This window comes from Leucoraja erinacea, chromosome 31, assembly GCF_028641065.1.
Source record: "Leucoraja erinacea ecotype New England chromosome 31, Leri_hhj_1, whole genome shotgun sequence".
Classification (NCBI taxonomy): Eukaryota; Metazoa; Chordata; class Chondrichthyes; order Rajiformes; family Rajidae; genus Leucoraja; species Leucoraja erinaceus.
In genome coordinates this window covers 10,798,573-10,815,944 of record NC_073407.1, presented here as the reverse complement: position 1 = coordinate 10,815,944, position 17,372 = coordinate 10,798,573, and the positions used below count along the sequence as shown (strand labels likewise).

General features: G+C 39.5%; 1 protein-coding gene across 10 annotated transcripts in view; it reads left to right on the top strand.

The window, feature by feature from the left end:
- The window catches only part of znf618 (zinc finger protein 618), an 88,852-nt gene that overhangs the window by 55,120 nt on the left and 16,360 nt on the right, over positions 1-17,372 (top strand). For 5 of the 10 annotated variants that reach the window (XM_055659918.1, XM_055659916.1, XM_055659920.1 and 2 more), the window contains 5 exons: positions 7,052-7,138; positions 11,832-11,909; positions 14,172-14,216; positions 16,779-16,868; positions 17,240-17,320. In XM_055659918.1, coding sequence (XP_055515893.1) covers positions 7,052-7,138; positions 11,832-11,909; positions 14,172-14,216; positions 16,779-16,868; positions 17,240-17,320 — 381 coding nt within the window. Of the gene's footprint in view, positions 1-7,051; positions 7,139-9,467; positions 9,620-11,831; positions 11,910-14,171; positions 14,217-16,778; positions 16,869-17,239; positions 17,321-17,372 lie in introns of those variants that run through there. The other 5 variants (XM_055659917.1, XM_055659926.1, XM_055659921.1 and 2 more) reach the window with 3 other exon arrangements.

The following is a 17,372-nucleotide window of genomic DNA, read 5'->3' as shown; positions in this document are numbered from 1 at the left end:
CTCTACTCTACAATTTGAGATTTGTAATAGAAAAAATCACATGTAGTTAAAGTGCACATTGTCAGATTTTAATAAAGGCCATTATTATACATTTTGGTTTCACCATGTAGAAATTACAGCAGCGTTTATACATAGTCCGTCCGTCCGTTCCCCCCCCCCCCATTTCAGGGCACCATAATGTTTGGGACATCTCTGGTGATGCTCTGCCAGGACTGTATTGCAGCCATGTTTAGCTTGTGCTTGTTTTGTTTCAGTTTTCTCTTCAGCATCTAAAGGTCATGCTCAATTGGGTTCAGATCGGGTGATTGACTTGTCCACTCAAGAATTGACCAATTTTTAGCTTTGAAAAACTCCTTTGGTCCTTTAGCAGTATTTTTGGGATCATTGTTTTGCTGTAGAATTAACTGCTGGTCAATGAGTTTTGAGGCATTTGTTTGAACTTGAGCAGATACGATGTGTCTATACACTTCAGAATTCATTATGCTACTACCATCAGCAGTTGTACCATCAATGAAGATAAGTGAGCTAGTATCTTCAGCAGCCGTACATGCCCAGGCCATAACACCCCCACCACCATGTTTCGCAGATGAGGTGGTAGGCTTTGGATTTTGGGCAGTTCCTTCTCTCCTCCATACTTTGCTCTTGCTATCATTCTAATATGTTAATCTTCGTCTCGTGTCCACAAGACCTTTTTCCAGAACTATGGTTGCTCTTTTAAGTACTTCTTGGCAAACTGTAACCCGGCCATCCGATTTTTGCGGCTAACCAGTAGTTTGCATCTTGCAGTGTAGCCTCTGTATTTCTGTTCATGAAGCCTTCTGCGGACAGTGGTCATTGACAAATCAACACCTGACTCCTGAAGAGTGTTTCTGATCTGTCGGACTGTTGTTTGGGAATACAAAACACGATTACTTTCATTTACATGAGCTGTGCCCCAAACATTATGGTGCCCTGATACGAGGGGAACTATGTATAAACACTGCTGTAATTTCTACATGGTGAAACCAAAATGAAAATGGCCTTTAATAAAATCTGACAATGTGCACTTTAACCACATGTGATTTTTTTTTTCTATTACAATTCTCAAATTGAGAAATACAGAGGGAAATAAATAAATGATAGGTCTTTGTCCAAAAATTATAGTAGGCACTGTATATTCAATGGTTTAGTTGATTATCTTCCCGTCTCTTCCTTGATCTTATCTCCTTTCTGAAATATATAATTTTGGGTGATTGACACGCCTTCATATCTGTCACTAAATTAATTGTGTGCATTTAGTTATCCAATTATGAGGTGGAGTGTGTAGTTTTGTAGACACAGTTAACCATATAGCTGCCTAAACTCACTGCACTTGTATCCCACACAAGGGCTATTTCTGGGCTAACTGGATGTGGCAATTAATAATTCACGCGAATGTGATCAGCACCATGTTCTGCCTGAAGTTGTTTTCTGCAAAATGCTTCTTCCTCCAGCTTTTCTAGGTTTTTTTTCTCACCTTTGCATGTTATTAAATTAAAATTTCAGTTAACTGTGCCAGCTCGACAGCAGTTGAATACTTTCATGCTGTTTTGTAAAATTATTCTGAGCTGTTGCTCTCAAGGTCTCTCCTAATCTGCCTTTACTGAACAATTCTCTTTTTAATTCTGTCAGTACATTTTTTACTGGGCATTTCACCACAAGAATATCCCCAAATACTTTGCAATCAATGGTATATTTTCAAAGCACAACTATTATGTGGGAAATTTACTAGCCAATTTGCTCACAACTGGGCCCCACAGAGAGCATAATGTAATCAATCTGCCAACAATAATGGTGGAGGAATGTGTTTTGACCAGGGCACTGGGAATATCTTTGAAGTATTGCCGCAGGGCTTTACATCCACCAGAAAGAGTAAAAGAGGCCTGTGTTTTAATATCAACTAAAAAAACTGCTGATGCCGGTTTCTGTCGGTGCAGTTATGAACTAGCCTCTATATTAATGCTCTGCATGAACTTGAAACTTCCCATTTCAAAGATGAAATTATTATTAATGTTGGCAGGTTTGATACTGTACAACTTCCACATTATTTCCCTCTGCCATCTCTGCGCCAATAAATCTGTTGGATGTTTTGCCATCCTCTCAAAAGCTAGGATTTTTTGTCTAGTGTTGGCGAAACCAGTAGATGTTTCATAAGTTAATTATGTGCAGAATTCTCTAATAGCTTTCTGCTGGCTAAATGATTAAATGCTTTCTTAAGAATTCTTTTCAAGCTGTAATGAAAAGTTTTGATGGAAATTTAGAGGACAATTTTCAAATTCTGAATCTACACAGCAGTTGGGTCCTGCCTAAATTATCATCTGCAGGTTTCACAATATTTGTTAAGACAAAGTTAAAACTTAACTTTTAATTATTACACATTTAAAATCTAAGATCTGTTAAAAAAACTTTAAATGCATTGGACTAAACGATCAACAGCCAAAAAGGGTGTTATGGTTTTCAATCTTCTACTGAAAGGAAGAAAGTCGCAGATGGACTTCCAGGGTGCTTGGGAACATTTCATTGTTAACTGGGATGAGAGGCATAGAAGGTTGCAAATCTAGTGCAGGTGAATGGGATGAGCGTACTTGATGGTTAGCATGGACATGATGTACTATTTCAGTACTGCATCGCTATAACTGAGAATCAACCCACCTTAATTCAGTTTTGCTTCTTCTGTGGACACACGCACAATCCTATCTCCCAAAGTACATTCTACCTCATCTGAACCTTCCCCGTCTAGTTTTTATTCTTGGGTTAAATTGAACATTACTCAGATGCAGTTCTAACCCTTGGCATGAAATGCTTCCACCAGTAATAACTCTCTGCTTTATGGCCTTTGGTCACTGCACACAAACAGTGGACGTGAAGGTCTTGGGTCCACGGAATTGCTGAAATTGTTGTTTCTCTTTTAAAGGAGTGGGTGTTCCATTTTTAGTCTGGCATGGCCCTTTTTGAAATGTAATCTGTTAGCTGAAGTCTCCAGGGCAAAATCCTACATTTTGTGTGCTCAGCCCACCCAACATATGCCTAAAAGCAGATCATGTTTAGAATTTGTAATGTTGTTTGCTTGCTTCCACTCATTGCTTTATCATTTGAGCACACTTGTAGTTTGAACTATAATAGCAAATAGGGTCCTTTTAAGTGCAGTACTCATTTTAAGAATGCCATCCCTACAGAAAAAACACAATGTCTCCAATCAGGTAGACTGGCTGTCAGTTGGTTTAATATGCCTTCCAAAAGTTGTTAAAGGATTTTTCAGATATGGATATAACAAGTTATTTTCAGTTCTTTACTAATGACATTCCTGGCAACGGCTAGGAAAAGCAAAAAAGACTTGCAACAACTTTGTAATGCCCACTTGTACAAATTATGGAGTTGATAAATTGAACTAAATTGCATAATTATTAATGACAATCTGTTAACCATTCTTTGTGAAACTGTCACCACAGAGAAAACAAACCCTATTTCTTTAACTAGTAGTTGGCAGGAAAGTGGATAAATTTATTGAAAACCATTCAAAGCGATGATTAACTGGCATAAGACGATGTTATTTGTACCCTGAAATTAGATAGAATCAGAACTAAATGTTGCTAGTAGGTGTTGGAATTGCTAAAATTCAGTCAAAATATAATAATCAGCATAATAAATGAGAGAAATGTAGTTCAATGTCATTGCATTTTTTTTGTGTGTTTGCATGTTTTTAAACTTTGCAAACACAGTAATCTTATTTTTAACAATAGAAACATTATAATAGATACAATAAAGTCTGAAATTGAGTTTTCTCTGAACATGGAGTGGTGTAAATTTTAATCCCAAAACAGTGTTCATTTTTTTTTTAAGTGGATGGAAACAAATGGATTGCAAATACAGTAAGTCTTCAGCTGAGAGAGAATACTAAAAAAGCAGAGGCAAAATGTAGGACATCACTTTGGTCCCAGATAGCTAATCTCTGCAAATGGGATCATCTTCCCGTGGTACATGTGGTCATGAAAGTCCTGTCAGTGCATTTAAATTCAGGTTAATTTATTCTCGTATACCAAAGAGCAAAAATAATTCTTGTTCACATGAAACTCACAGAAATGTGCCGAATAATCTACAATTTTGAGATCCTGCTGCTTTATTAACCATGCATTATTAACCCAAACCTGTGCCGGTAGAAAAGCTCTTAGCAGATGTCTTGAGAGAAAAGAGTTAGAACAAACTCCAAGGTTGTGCAATTTGTGTCAGACGGTTAGAACCAAAGTATTCTTCTGTGGCAGTCTTTAAACTGTTTATCCGAGCAACTGGTCAGCAGTACTCCGAGCAGTTGTGACCATTTACTTTATCAGCCAAGAAGACACATCACTGGGACTGGGATACTTTCATTGTGCTCAGTATAACACATAATCAACGTTCCAAAAAAAAATAGGGAGATCCTGGTTGCATAAGCAGAATTAAGCTTATTAGTATTGATTTGTCATTATTGCCTGATTAATTCCAACCGTAGCACTCTATCCGCAAAGGCTATTTAAGAGCCATTTCTGAATCCGACGACTCCCTACATGTCAGTATTTTTTCAGTTTATTAAAGATTAGTGCTCCTCCAATTGCAAACAGGTCTCTTGCATAGTTGTGAACATAATCTTTTTCAGTCTTCGTGGATTATTTTCTCTGCTTTTTTCTAAAAATACATTTTAAAATAACATTATTTCAAAATAACTCTTGATAATGGAAGTGCTCAGTTTGTAAGAAGGCTTTCTATTTAAGAAAGAGTTTGTGTAACCCTAAACCTAGCATGTCTTGCATTTTGACCACAATTAGCCATGGGTACCAAAAATCACACGAGAGAAAGCTCCTATGAGATAACACAGCGGCGTTTAAGAAGACAAAAGTAGATGTACAGAAATAACACAACAGAATAATTGTGCCCACTGCATCATTAACAAAGTGATGTGGAATAATGTTTGTGAGGTGCAAAATGAAAGACAAATCCTATTTACTGTAGTCATCTCATCTCCTCTTCTGTTTTCTATTATTCAGGCTAAATATTCAAACTGTTTTTAGTTTAGTTTTTATTTATGGATATGCATAGAAACAGTCTCTTCGGCTCAAGTCCACGCCGACGATCACACTGTTCACACTGGTTCTATGTTATCCCAACTTTCTCATCCATTCCAGATACATTAGGAACAATTTTACAGTGGCTAATTGACTTGCAAACCTACACTTCTTTGGGATATGGGAGGAAACCAGAGCACCCAGAAGAAACCCACACAATTTAGTTTAATTTAAAGATACAGCATGGAAACTGGCCCTTTGGCCCACTGAATCCACAGTAACCATCGATCACCCATACTCTAGTTCTATATTATCCCATTTTCTCATCCTGCACCCTCGGGCAGTTTAAAGAAGCCCGTTAACCTACAAACCCATATGTGGGAAGAAACCGGAGCACCCGGAGAAAACCCACATGATCACAGGGAGAATGTACAAACTCAGCTTAGATAGCACCTGTAGTCAGGATCAAACCCGGGTCTCTGGCGCTGTGAGATAGCAGCTCTTACCGCTGCATCATTGTGCCACTATGGTCACGGGAGGGGGGGGGGGGGCGGGAAGAAAGTACAAATTCCACACAGCACCTGAGGTCGGGATTGAATCCAGGTCATTGACTGCTTGACAGTAGGTATGGAATAGTGACAACGGTTAGAACATTGCTGTGGAAGTGAGAGGGGGAAAGAACCGAGTCCATATTTATTTTTTCTAACACCACCATCTATCTACACTTTAAGGTTCTCATTCAAAAGTCTTGCACATTATCCATAATGTATGTAGCTTACTTAACTGAAGGGTCTTGACCCAAAACATCACCCATCCCTTCTCTCCAGAGATGCTGCCTGTCCCGCTGCGTTACTTCAGCATTTTGTGTCTACCTTTGGCTTACTTAACCTTGGTTTTCAAACGCAAACAAAATGGTATAACCCAATCCAATTTTAGTCAATGTCTAGAATGCAGGCTTATTCCTCTTGCAACCAAGAGTTATATTTTATTAAGCTAAATAAATATTTTATACTTGCACCTCCTCCAACCTTACTGTTCCAGGTGTGGACTCCTGTATATCGGCGAGACCAAGCCCAGGCTCGGTGATCGTTTCGCAGAACTCCTCCGCTCGGTCCTCCTAAACCTACCTGATCTTCTGGTTGCTCAACACTCCTCCATTGTCAGAGTGAGGCCCAGGGCAAATTGGAGGAACAGCACCTCATATTTCGCTTGAGTAGCTTGCACATTGACTTCTCTAACATTAAATATTGACTACTCTAATTTCAAGTAGCCCTTGCTTTCCCTCTCTCTTCATCCCTTCCCCCTTCCTACCAGTTTTACTGTCTCCGACTACATTTTATCCCTGTACCGCCCACTCCCCTGACATCAGTCTGAAGAAGGGTCTCGACCCGAAACGTCACCCATTCCTTCTCTCCAGAGATGCTGTCTGTCCCGCTGAGTTACTGCAGCATTTTGTATCTATCTTCGATTTAAACCATCATCTGCAGTTCTTTCCTAAACATTTTACAACAGCAGAACTATTGCCAATGTCCATCCCTCGGCAAGCCATTTGGCGAAAACAAAAATTGCAACATGATATGCATCCTACAATTCTCAAATTCTGATGGGCATTTAGCTCAAAGCCAAACAAGCCTCCCAAATGGCCTTGATATAATACTTACTTGGGTTATGTTCAAATATTCATACACCTGCGGGAAAAAAAGCTTTTCGCTGTTCCTCTGTACACGTGACAATAAATTAAATTAAACCTGAAATATAATTTTGTGGCTTTTGAAATATGGAATAAACAAACTTGCAAACCAATTTATTTTTTCCTTGCTTATGTCTTGGCAGGCATGGGATATTTGCCTGGTATGAAATATTTTTCTTGGATCAATATCAATTCAGGCAATGTTTTGATTTAGTCGCTTGCCTGTACTAGTTTGGGGCAAGCTGGGATTTTCTAACAGAAAATGTCATCAATGTCATGGATACTGATTTCTTCATTACTTCAACAGATATTGACGGGCACCCTGGGAAATCCAGCCAAATGAATGATCAGGAGGAAAACATGGAGTGGAAGCCACAGCAGCAGGCTTCACTAAGTGAGTAAGAGTAATTAAAAGTTTAATGGCAAGCTGCTAATAAACTGGATTGGTGCCTATACATGTTGCTATTCCTACCTGTGATTCCTTTAAAATCCAAAAATGTATTGATCTCTTCCTTGAATATACCCTGAGTCACCATAGCTCTCTAAGCGAGAGAATCCCAGAGATTTGCTACTTTCCTGGTATAGACATTTTTTTTTGTCTCAGTTCAGAATGGTTGACCCCTATATGACTATGACCATCTATCTCTACCCCATTGTCCTGGGTTATGCAATAGCCAAGTTTCATTAGGGATAAGGGGGAGGTGGGGAGAGTTAGGGGGTGGGATGGGGGAGAGGGGTTATGGAGGGAGGGTAGGGGAAGGAGAGGGAGGGAGAGGGAGGAGGAGAGGGCAAAGAAGAGGGAGGGTGAATAGGAGTGGGAGGGAGTACTGGGGGATGAGGGGGAATGGAGGAGGATAGGAGTAGGAAGAGGGATGGCGAGGTAATGGAGAGGGGGGAGGAGGTTAGGGGAGAAAGCAGAGGAGGATTGGTGGAGGGTGGGGAGAGGGAGGATAATAGGGGACAAGAGAGAGATGCATTCACATTGATCTTATTTTTACAAGTTATTGCCATTTTGAACTTTAAAACCGTCGCAGTCATGTTCCTACTTGCCAGCCATGCCTGCGCAGTTGGGGGAGGGTTACCGTGACTTGCGTCACAATGGGGTCTCTGGTGTCACAACGGGAACCGCTCGGCTGCACCTGCGCAGTTGGGGGCTATGGGTCAGTGGTGGTATATTGCCTTGGGGGACAGGCCCAACGGGTCCGCACCTGGTCTAGTATGTATTACTAAAACTCTCATCTTGTTTTGTTTGTATGCGGCACGTGAGATCCCACAACCCCGCCAAAATGGTACGCGATAACGCTACAATTGTTGGTCCACCTTACTCACCATTGTCCTGTGATGTAAATCAAACAAGTTTTGTTCAGATTGATTGTATATTTTACAAGTTATTGACATTTTAAACTTTACAAAAATCACTTTTCAAACCTCTTTTCCACATGCCCTGACCATCAGCTGCGTTCGACGTCACAATGGGATCCCGAATTCCATTTACATAAAAAATCGTGATGTTCAAAAAAACTCAGTTTTAATCAAATTCTTCCGTTTTCATTAACAGCTAACATTGTGCTTAGGTTATTTTAAAGAAAAAACGTGATTTTCACAGAGAATTTCATAAAAATAAAAAAAAATCATTGTGGGGGGAATGGGAATAAATGATGGGTCTTTGTTCCAAACATAATGGAGGGCACTGTAGATAGATAACATTGAAAATGTATTGTGGAGATATTAGACAAGTTAGAGCATTTGGTATTTTAGCATGATAACAAACTAGCAATTTCTTAATTTTTCAATCTAATTTGGTACCCAGTTTGCAAATACTTAAGCTTAATTTATCTAATGTTATTGGGTACTAACGGTAGTCTTGTAATTATCCTGTTAACAAGATTTAGTTGTACTCACAATTTTCTGTTTGCATTCACAAATATTCGCTGTAACCTTATGGTTCTAGAACTAATTAGGTAATCAGTTTAGACTAGAAATGTTTAACTGAGAACAGCAACTGTTGCTTTACATTGAAGTGCTGTTCTGGGAGCTCCTTGCTGATTCATCCACTTGTATGACAGAAATTAACAGCTGTCATTAGTGTCCTTTTAGTCAGGATGGTGGCAAAATCGGCGTATAAAATGTTAGCAAGGTTTTGTTTTGAGAAAGGCATATGCATGTGTATATCATCTAAATTAATGTTGAAGAGCCGCTGGCTTACTCAAGTGAATATGGCAGCAGTTCTAAGTAGTGAGTTTACATCAAATAACTAAATAATCAGTTTAGCTTGGGCATGCCAGATCCTGTTTGCTTTGTTTTGAGCCTAACTGACACTATTGGGGCTTGCCTGATAGCTGGAGAACCTTTTAATTAAAATAGCTGAACTGTTCCAAACCTGGAACATCTATGATTCAGCCACTACTGTGCACTGAATAAACTTATTTCATCTGGGTAAGGCTTCATTTGCCCTCCTGGAATGGGAAATTGAAATCAAGCAGTACTGTCACTTATGATTTGTTTATCCATGGTGTGTATGTGTACAGATGTTGATGAGTGGCACTATTTGAATGTATGATCAGTATCGCTTTATGCTGGGTTCATTTGGATCCATGATATACAGGATGTATGATATATGGGATAAATTTATTCAGTTCTTAGTCTGGAAGCTGATTTTTTTTCTACCTTCTGCAAATGAGCAAAAATGGAAAAGAAAACAAATTACTTTCCTCACATCACAGATCTGTTCAAGTATAGAAAATAATTAATATAGAATTGTGGAAACGTTTGCTGCTCTATCATCCTATTCAAAGATGAGATTCCACAGAGGATAGAATGCAGGTATGGATTGATATGCTGTTGACACAAGCCTCTATAAACTGGAAGATATGTGGTAAGTGTCTTACAAATAGTTTGTTTTAAACCATGTGTAGAAGGTCATAGATTCCTTCAAAATTTCCTTCAGATTTGAAATATTATTTCAACTGCACCCTGGTTGTTACCACGGTAATGTTCACATCACCAAGTAACGTCATCAACATGTCAGCAGCTTTCTTATTAAATGAAATATAGCAAAGTATGTGTTGAGCAAGTTAAGTTTTTAGTGTTTTGATCAGGATTTTGCTGTAAATGGTTTTCCAGTTAATAATTTTTATTTAAGTCTGAAAGAATTTGATCATGGTATGACCATCGATAGTTAACCCTCTGAGTACTGACTCCCTAAGCACCCCTGCACCAAAACTATAAAACAGTACCTATTTTTACATCATTGCTGACAAATTATCACGAGACAGAAGCTTAAAATATCTTTGAACAAATAATTGTATTGCATTTTTTATTTAATGCAGAAATGCTGGTATATTCCTCAAAGATCTTTTTTTTTGAAAGGGAAACCATTGCTGAACCTGGTTTGTTCCATTCCATGCTTTAAGTCTCTGTGTAGAATATAATGCTAGCAGAAGTACCCTTGCAGGTCTTGTGGAATTGATATATGGTGAAGTGATATTTAAGAAGGGGTTCAAACTGCCACATCGTGCATTGACACATAATTTTTAAGTTATTAGCACAATGATTTAATGTGGCAGTTCAGTACATTTCTGGAGAAGAATATGCAGTTCGGGGCAAAATTCCCATCAGAAACACAAACCAAGAATGGAACTATATTGGGATGAGTTTGGGAAGTGGTGTTGGAGGGGATGTGAGGAAGGATTAGAAGGATAGGCACACAAAAATATGACTTGAAATGTGCTTGAGAAAATAATCGGGTGATGATTAAATATTTGGATAAAGCAGGATAAGGTGATGCAGACTGAAAAGTAGCCCTGCACCAGATATATGTACACCTCCATCAATGCAGGATTGAGATGCAGGGCCCCTCTGTCCTTTTGGCACTCCATAAATGATCTCCAACCAAGTTAAGTCTGCACCTTGAGCCATTGGGGCTTAATTGCGTAATAGTGCAGAATTCTGTACAATGGGACAACTGATCATTATGTAACCATATTGGACATTTCTAGACACTACAGGTATCACCTTAAGTTCTCTGTCACCTAATGCTTGAACACTGTCCAAATTGACCTTGTGCTGTTGTATGTGAGCCCTATGCAAGCCCAAGTGATATTTCCTTCAATCATCTCAACATTTTTACTTTAATGATTTCAGGCATTAATTCTATTTGATACTGTGGTAGGAGTAGTTTGGTCCATGGGCCCAGTGTTGGTACTGGGGATGAGGAGACAGATTAGCACTCGAGTTGCATTGCTTCTATGAGCTGTCGGCTTCTGTCTTGTGCCAGCTTTTCCTGACTTGTAACTCAATGCTTCAGCTTTTTACTTTTGCATTTCTTGTGCCATAAACTCATTTTATTGCACACCATTACATCGTCTGTAGCAAGGACCATGTCTGCTAGATGTCTCCCGGTCAATTCACCAGTGCACTCCTTATTTTTGCCTTCGCTCTGCTTTTAAATACTAATGGTCATGTTTTCCAGTTTAGATTAAGAACGGATCCTTTGTTTCCAGTATTATCTGTGGTGCTTTTTGGTGATTTCCAGGTTTAAAATTTTTTTTTATTTTATTTTTTTAACGAATTTTAGAGAGGTTACCATGTTTTGATTTGATGCGATGAAGTTTTGATTGAATTAAAACCCAAGTGACAGGGCCGTGCATAAATAGCAAGATACTTAAATTAAATAATCTTGCGCAGTCTCTCTGAATTGAGAATTACTTAAAATAATAGTAAGGCTGGGGAAAACTGGTTCCCACTAATTGCTGCAGCAAATGGCATTGCGACTAGCAAGCTACCTGCTCACTTCTACTGCGTTGCCATACATCGTTACTGTAGTGCTTGCTGTTTTGGTTCTGTTTAACCTTTGGTTTCTCTTCATTATGTCGTTGAGTTTGTTTATATTAGGAAAGGGAAAATCGTGACTAGAATTTTAATGAGAAGTTAGTGTACATAGCTTAAGATAAACTTAATGTACGAGAATTAGTGGTTGGTTTTTTCCTTCCTCGCCGTGTGAGATATGGCCTTTCTAAAAAAAATAATATAGTGAATTTGAGCAGTGAAAAGCCCCTGTCTATAGTCTGACTCCTTCTTTGTTTCAGAGGCCTATATATGTGGTGCCTGTGGGAAGAAATACAAGTACTACAGCTGCTTCCGGGCACATGTGAGAGCACACCTAGGTACATGCTTATTTTTTTTTAATGGATTTATTGGCTTAACCCTTTGAGTAGTGATTTTTTTTTTCCCTTTTTACAACTTTCCGAATGTGCACATGGCATCTAATTGTGGCATTCAAATCCTAAGCATTATAAAGCTAGAAATAGAAGAATCTATGGAACTTGACAGCATTTCTTCATTTGCAATGTTTCTTGAATAAAATTTAAAAGTTGAAAACTTATTATTCATTTTGGAGCTGAGATGCTCCTGTAGTACTCAAAGGGTTAACTGCAGTAATGGTGTAGCTTTGATATCATCAAAAGTGTGCAAAACTTTTATTGCTTTGTTGTGAAGCTCTGTTATTTGAATAAGATGTTATTTGAATAAGATATTATTTAGCATGCTCATCCTCTTCCAAATAAAAACTGAAATGCAGAGGGCCGGGCAGCATCTGTGGAGAGAATGATGGTCAATCTTTCAGGCTAATAATCTTTCATCTGAGCAATGAGGAAGGCAAATGGATAGTTGTCCTTTATTGGAAAAGCATTTGAATAGAGTGTAAAGATGCCTCGCTGTAATGAAATAGGACCTGGATGGGACAGCACCCAAGAATATTATGTATAGTTTCAGCCTAATTTGCCACATTGTGGGGGACAGCAAAGATTTACAGCAGATTCCTGAGAAAATTGATTTTCTGTAAGAATAGAGAATGAGTAGATTGCCAATATTCCTCAGAGCCTAGTGTGACAGATAATTCATTGAAACACGCATAATTCTTGCAGGACTCCACAGTATGCATTTTCTCTGACCAGCTTCTCAAGATTAAGATATTTTTTTCTAAATACAGAGGATGATGAATCTTTGGATTCATTTTCCTGACCTTATTCAAAGCAGACATCAATAGACATTTTAAAAGTTGGAAAAATCAAGGACTCTGGGGATAGAAGATCGGCCATAATTTTAAGGAATAGTCGTAATTTTAAGGAATAGACAAAATAAATCAAATGGCTGTATCGGTTCACTTTTCCTCTGTTCTTGTATGGCTGGGGAAAGTTGAAATAAAACAAATGTAAATGGTAGAGGGGAGAGATAGTCCGAGTTATGCTGGAGATCAGGAGAAAGTGGATGACATAAATGACAATGGTGCTGGGTGAAAAGGTGGGAATGGTTAGTGAATAACAAAAGGTACATCAATACCAGTGTGCAGATTTCCAAAAATTTCAGATTTTATTTATCATCCCCTGTAGGCTCCATCCAAAATCAACTTTTATTGTCTCCAACTTGGGCTTTCACCTATTTCTCCTCTTTTAGAAACATAGAAATTAGGTGCAGAGTAGGCCATTCGGCCCTTCGAGCCTGCACCGCCATTCAATATGATCATGGCTGATCATCCAACTCAGTATCCCGTACCTGCCTCTCTCCATACCCCCTGATCCCCTTAGCCACAAGGGCCACATCTAACTCCCTCTTAAATATAGCCAATGAACTGGCCTCAACTACCCTCTGTGGCAGAGAGTTCCAGAGATTCACCACTCGAACTTTTCCTCGAACTGTATTCCTTCAAATGGCTTCACAATTTGCAATTCATTAATCAGCCTGCCTCACACCTGCTACCATCTCTGGCCTTTGTTCCAACTACCTGCCTATTAAAATTTGCCCCCTTGCCTGTGTGCAACTATTACCTGCCATGCTTTGTCCTGCCTCTCCCCTCTCCCCTCTCCCAGGTCTCTTTCTCTCCCCCCCCCCCCCCACCACCACCACCACCACCACCAGTCTGAAGAAGGGTCCCGACCTGAAGCATCACCAGTCCATGTTCTCCAGAGATTCTGCCTGGCCTGCTGAGTTACTTCAGCACCTTGCGTCGTTTTGTGTAAACCAGACCTGCAGTTCCTTATTTCTACTTTTGTTATTCTCTGGCCTTTGCGCCTTTCATTGGCAATATATGCACTTGTGTCGGTCAACCCCCCACCCCTCAGTCTCTACATCACTTGCCTAATTTTTGTTTTCTCCCCCACACCCCCTCCCTCTCCAAGTTAAGACTTGTTCCATTTCTAACTAACCAATTTTGATAGAAGGTCATTAATGTGACCTATTACCAGTGATTCTCCTGCCACTAATCTGCCTAACCTGTTGAATATTTCGAGCATTGTCTGTTTTTATTTGGTTTTTTGGTATTGGAGCATTTCCCAAATATTGAAACATTTAGTTTGATGTGATAAATAATTGGGTCTACAGTGTTGCGTGTAATTGCGAGTTAAGAATATACATTTTGTTTATTTTCACAGAAAATGAAACCTCCTCTGTATCAGCTGAAAATTCTCCACAGGCAAGTGAGTACTCTGTGCCAAATCTTCCTTCATAACGTTTATTAACCACCATTTGAACACTAGTGGCTTGCATACAGTGGGACGCAGTGGAGAAAATGTGACAGCTGCATTAGATTAAAGAAATAGCACCATGCTCATCAAATCCAAGCAGAAATGCTATGTTTAGTGGGCCAATGCATTTTCATGTTTATTTTGAAAGTGGGACTTGATCAGCAACCAAGTTTTTTAGTGGAAAGATTTTAAAAGGAGAGGGCAGGTTATTCAGATTTGTTGGATGAGGCTAAACAGAAGGCAATCAATTGAAGTATATAACAAAGTGACGAAAGAGAAGCAGGCTGATCTCAAGAATTCTGTTTTTTGCACTGAATTGCAGTAAAGACATGCGTCATTCAATCCAACTGGTCCATTGTTGCATTTTTGCTCCAAGTGAGCATGGTTCTAATCATTTTGCTCATTCTTTATGCAAATCCTTTTTCTTTACCCATTGCCCAATCCAATCGTGGGCATTCACACTGTGAATTACTAAATCCACAACCTTCCAATTCTGTCAAAGTAGCTTAGACTTCTCTAGGTTCTGCAGTGAACTGAACCCATTTGCCCATATAAGCGATGGCAAGTTTCAGGTTTTCAGTTTGCACATTTAGGCCTCAGACCTGCTGGCTGATCTACACTATGAATTTTCCCAGCTGCATTCTACCACTGAATTCACCCAGGACCCCAGAGACTAGGATCCCCTTCAAAAATGCTCAACAAGCACCAGACGGTTTACCACCATAGCCGGGGACGTCAACAAAGCCAGCCTGAAGAAATCACTCCCTAACTTCCACCAACATGTCTCCTGCAGCACCACCCTCGATCGATCACTGCTACACGTCCATCAAAGGCGCCTATCGCTCTATCCCTCGCCCTCACTTTGGTAAATCCAACCATACTGCGGTGCTGCGGCTTCCTGCCTACAGGCAGCAAGTGAAGAGCGCACGCACCCCCAGTGGTGAGGACTGCACAGAGCTGGTCGGTGGGGGCAGAGGAACAACTCCTGTGTTTGGCATCTGTAGACTGGGCAATGTTCAGGGACTCGGCAACGGACCTGAATGAATACGCCACAGTCGTTACAGACCTCATAAGAAATGTGTGCAGGACTACATTCCAACAAAAACCTTCCGAATGTTTCCTAACCAGAAGCCTTGGATGAACCATGAGATCCGCACTCTTCTGAAGTCCAGATCCCAGGCATTCAGGCCTGGAGATGCAGAGGTCTACAAGAAGTCCAAATACGACCTTGGTAAGGCCAAAAGGGACTTCTGCTCCAAGCTGGAGGATGAGACTCGGCAACTGGCGGAGCTTGAATGCCATAATTCTCGTGGTGAATTGTTTTATTGGATCGATTTTATAGGATGTAACAACACCTATCCGCCAACCTCCCCCCTTGACTCCGTCCAAGGATCCTGTCAGTCTTTTCAGGTGAGGCAGAGGTTCACTTGCACCTCCGCCAACCTCATCTACTGTATCTGCTGTTCCTGGTGTGGACTCTTATATATCGGCGAGACAAAGCGTAGGCTCGGCGATCGTTTCGCTGAACACCTCCTCTCACTTCGCCTAGACCTACCTGTTCTCCCAGTTGCTAAACACTGTGACTCCCCCTCCCATCTAGGGGGAGTTAAAGTGTTTAGCAACCGGGAGAACAGGCATTCTACTATATCTTCTAGCATATTCTTTGCATATGTGTCCCTTAATAAGGCCAAGGATGAGATTCAAATCAGACAAACTTGCATACACGGTTTTATTAACTCGTCTTAACAAACTAGTTTATAATTTAAAACTGGCTTGAAGTGTGATCATATAATGATTTTAATACATCAACATTTTAATTTTGTCCTGCTACACCTTACCCATTAGTGAGGTGCGGAAATGAATATTGGATGTGCATTTAATTTATTTTTCCAGATTTCCCTTAAGATTTGGCACCATTTGAGCATGATATGTTTTTAGTTGTGGAGAATTTTGTGGCCCTGTAGGCCTACAGGGGCTTACCTTGGATTGGTGTGAATATCTTCTGAATTGTTTTTAAATGAATAGAGGGAAAGACTTGTATTTCAGAGTTAACTACAAGTGAAATTCTACCCCTCAACAATGCTGAACCATGTTATTTTAATGATAACATGTTGAGGTGTTATTTTTTTTCTTCAAACAAAATAGTTATTTAACCAGGGGGGCTGTGCTTGTCAGTTTTGAAATGTATAATTTTCTGTGTTGACTGAAGTTGACATAGGATTGTGATCATCTGCCTGGTTGTCCACTTGTATGGAACAGTTAGAAACATGTACTTCATGCATTTGTCCCGTTTGCCTGTCGATGTTGTTGGAATGAACATACAGTCGATTTGTATCATCTCCATTTGTAGGGAGAATTTAAGATGTGAGTGGGGTTTCCCCTTCAATGTGTGCCTTTGTTATCCTTTGTTCTCTGGCCAGCTCTTTGTTATTAAATTGATACATTGAATACAAGCCCAAAAATTGAATACAAGCCAAATTTACCGACTTTTTAATTTCCTTCCCTTGTTTCCAGAAAATTTTAGGTATATGTGTGACATTTGTGGCAAGAAATATAAATATTACAGCTGTTTCCAAGAACATCGGGATTTGCATGCAGTGGATGGTATGTATTTGCAAATTGTTCAATTTGCTGCACATTTCGAATGACATCAGTAGCAATAAAAGTCCAGGAGCAGTTCTTTAAATCACATCTAAGCCATTATTCATGAGTACATTTATAATGGAGTTCTCACAAAGTTCATTCACTCCTAAGATTGAGGGATGGCTGTGTGTTCCCTTTTCCAGTTTCTACAGTATGTTTAGGTCATAATCTGAATATGTCCATATTGTTGATACAGGAAGACTACATCCCCAACTGTAGCATCCAAAGAACATTTTAAATAAATTTGCAATGGGTAGGGAAACTGTTTCATAAATTATTGCTTGTGTATTTCTTGTTATGTTAAGTAAAACTAATATATATTTTAATCATAGATCCATATGATCATGCGGTTGAGACACCAGCAGAAGTGAAAACTGAACAGGTGGACGAAATTGTACGCAACCCTGGATCAAGTATGATTTATTTTAATGAATTTCTTTTAATTCATGGAAGTGCATTCATTTT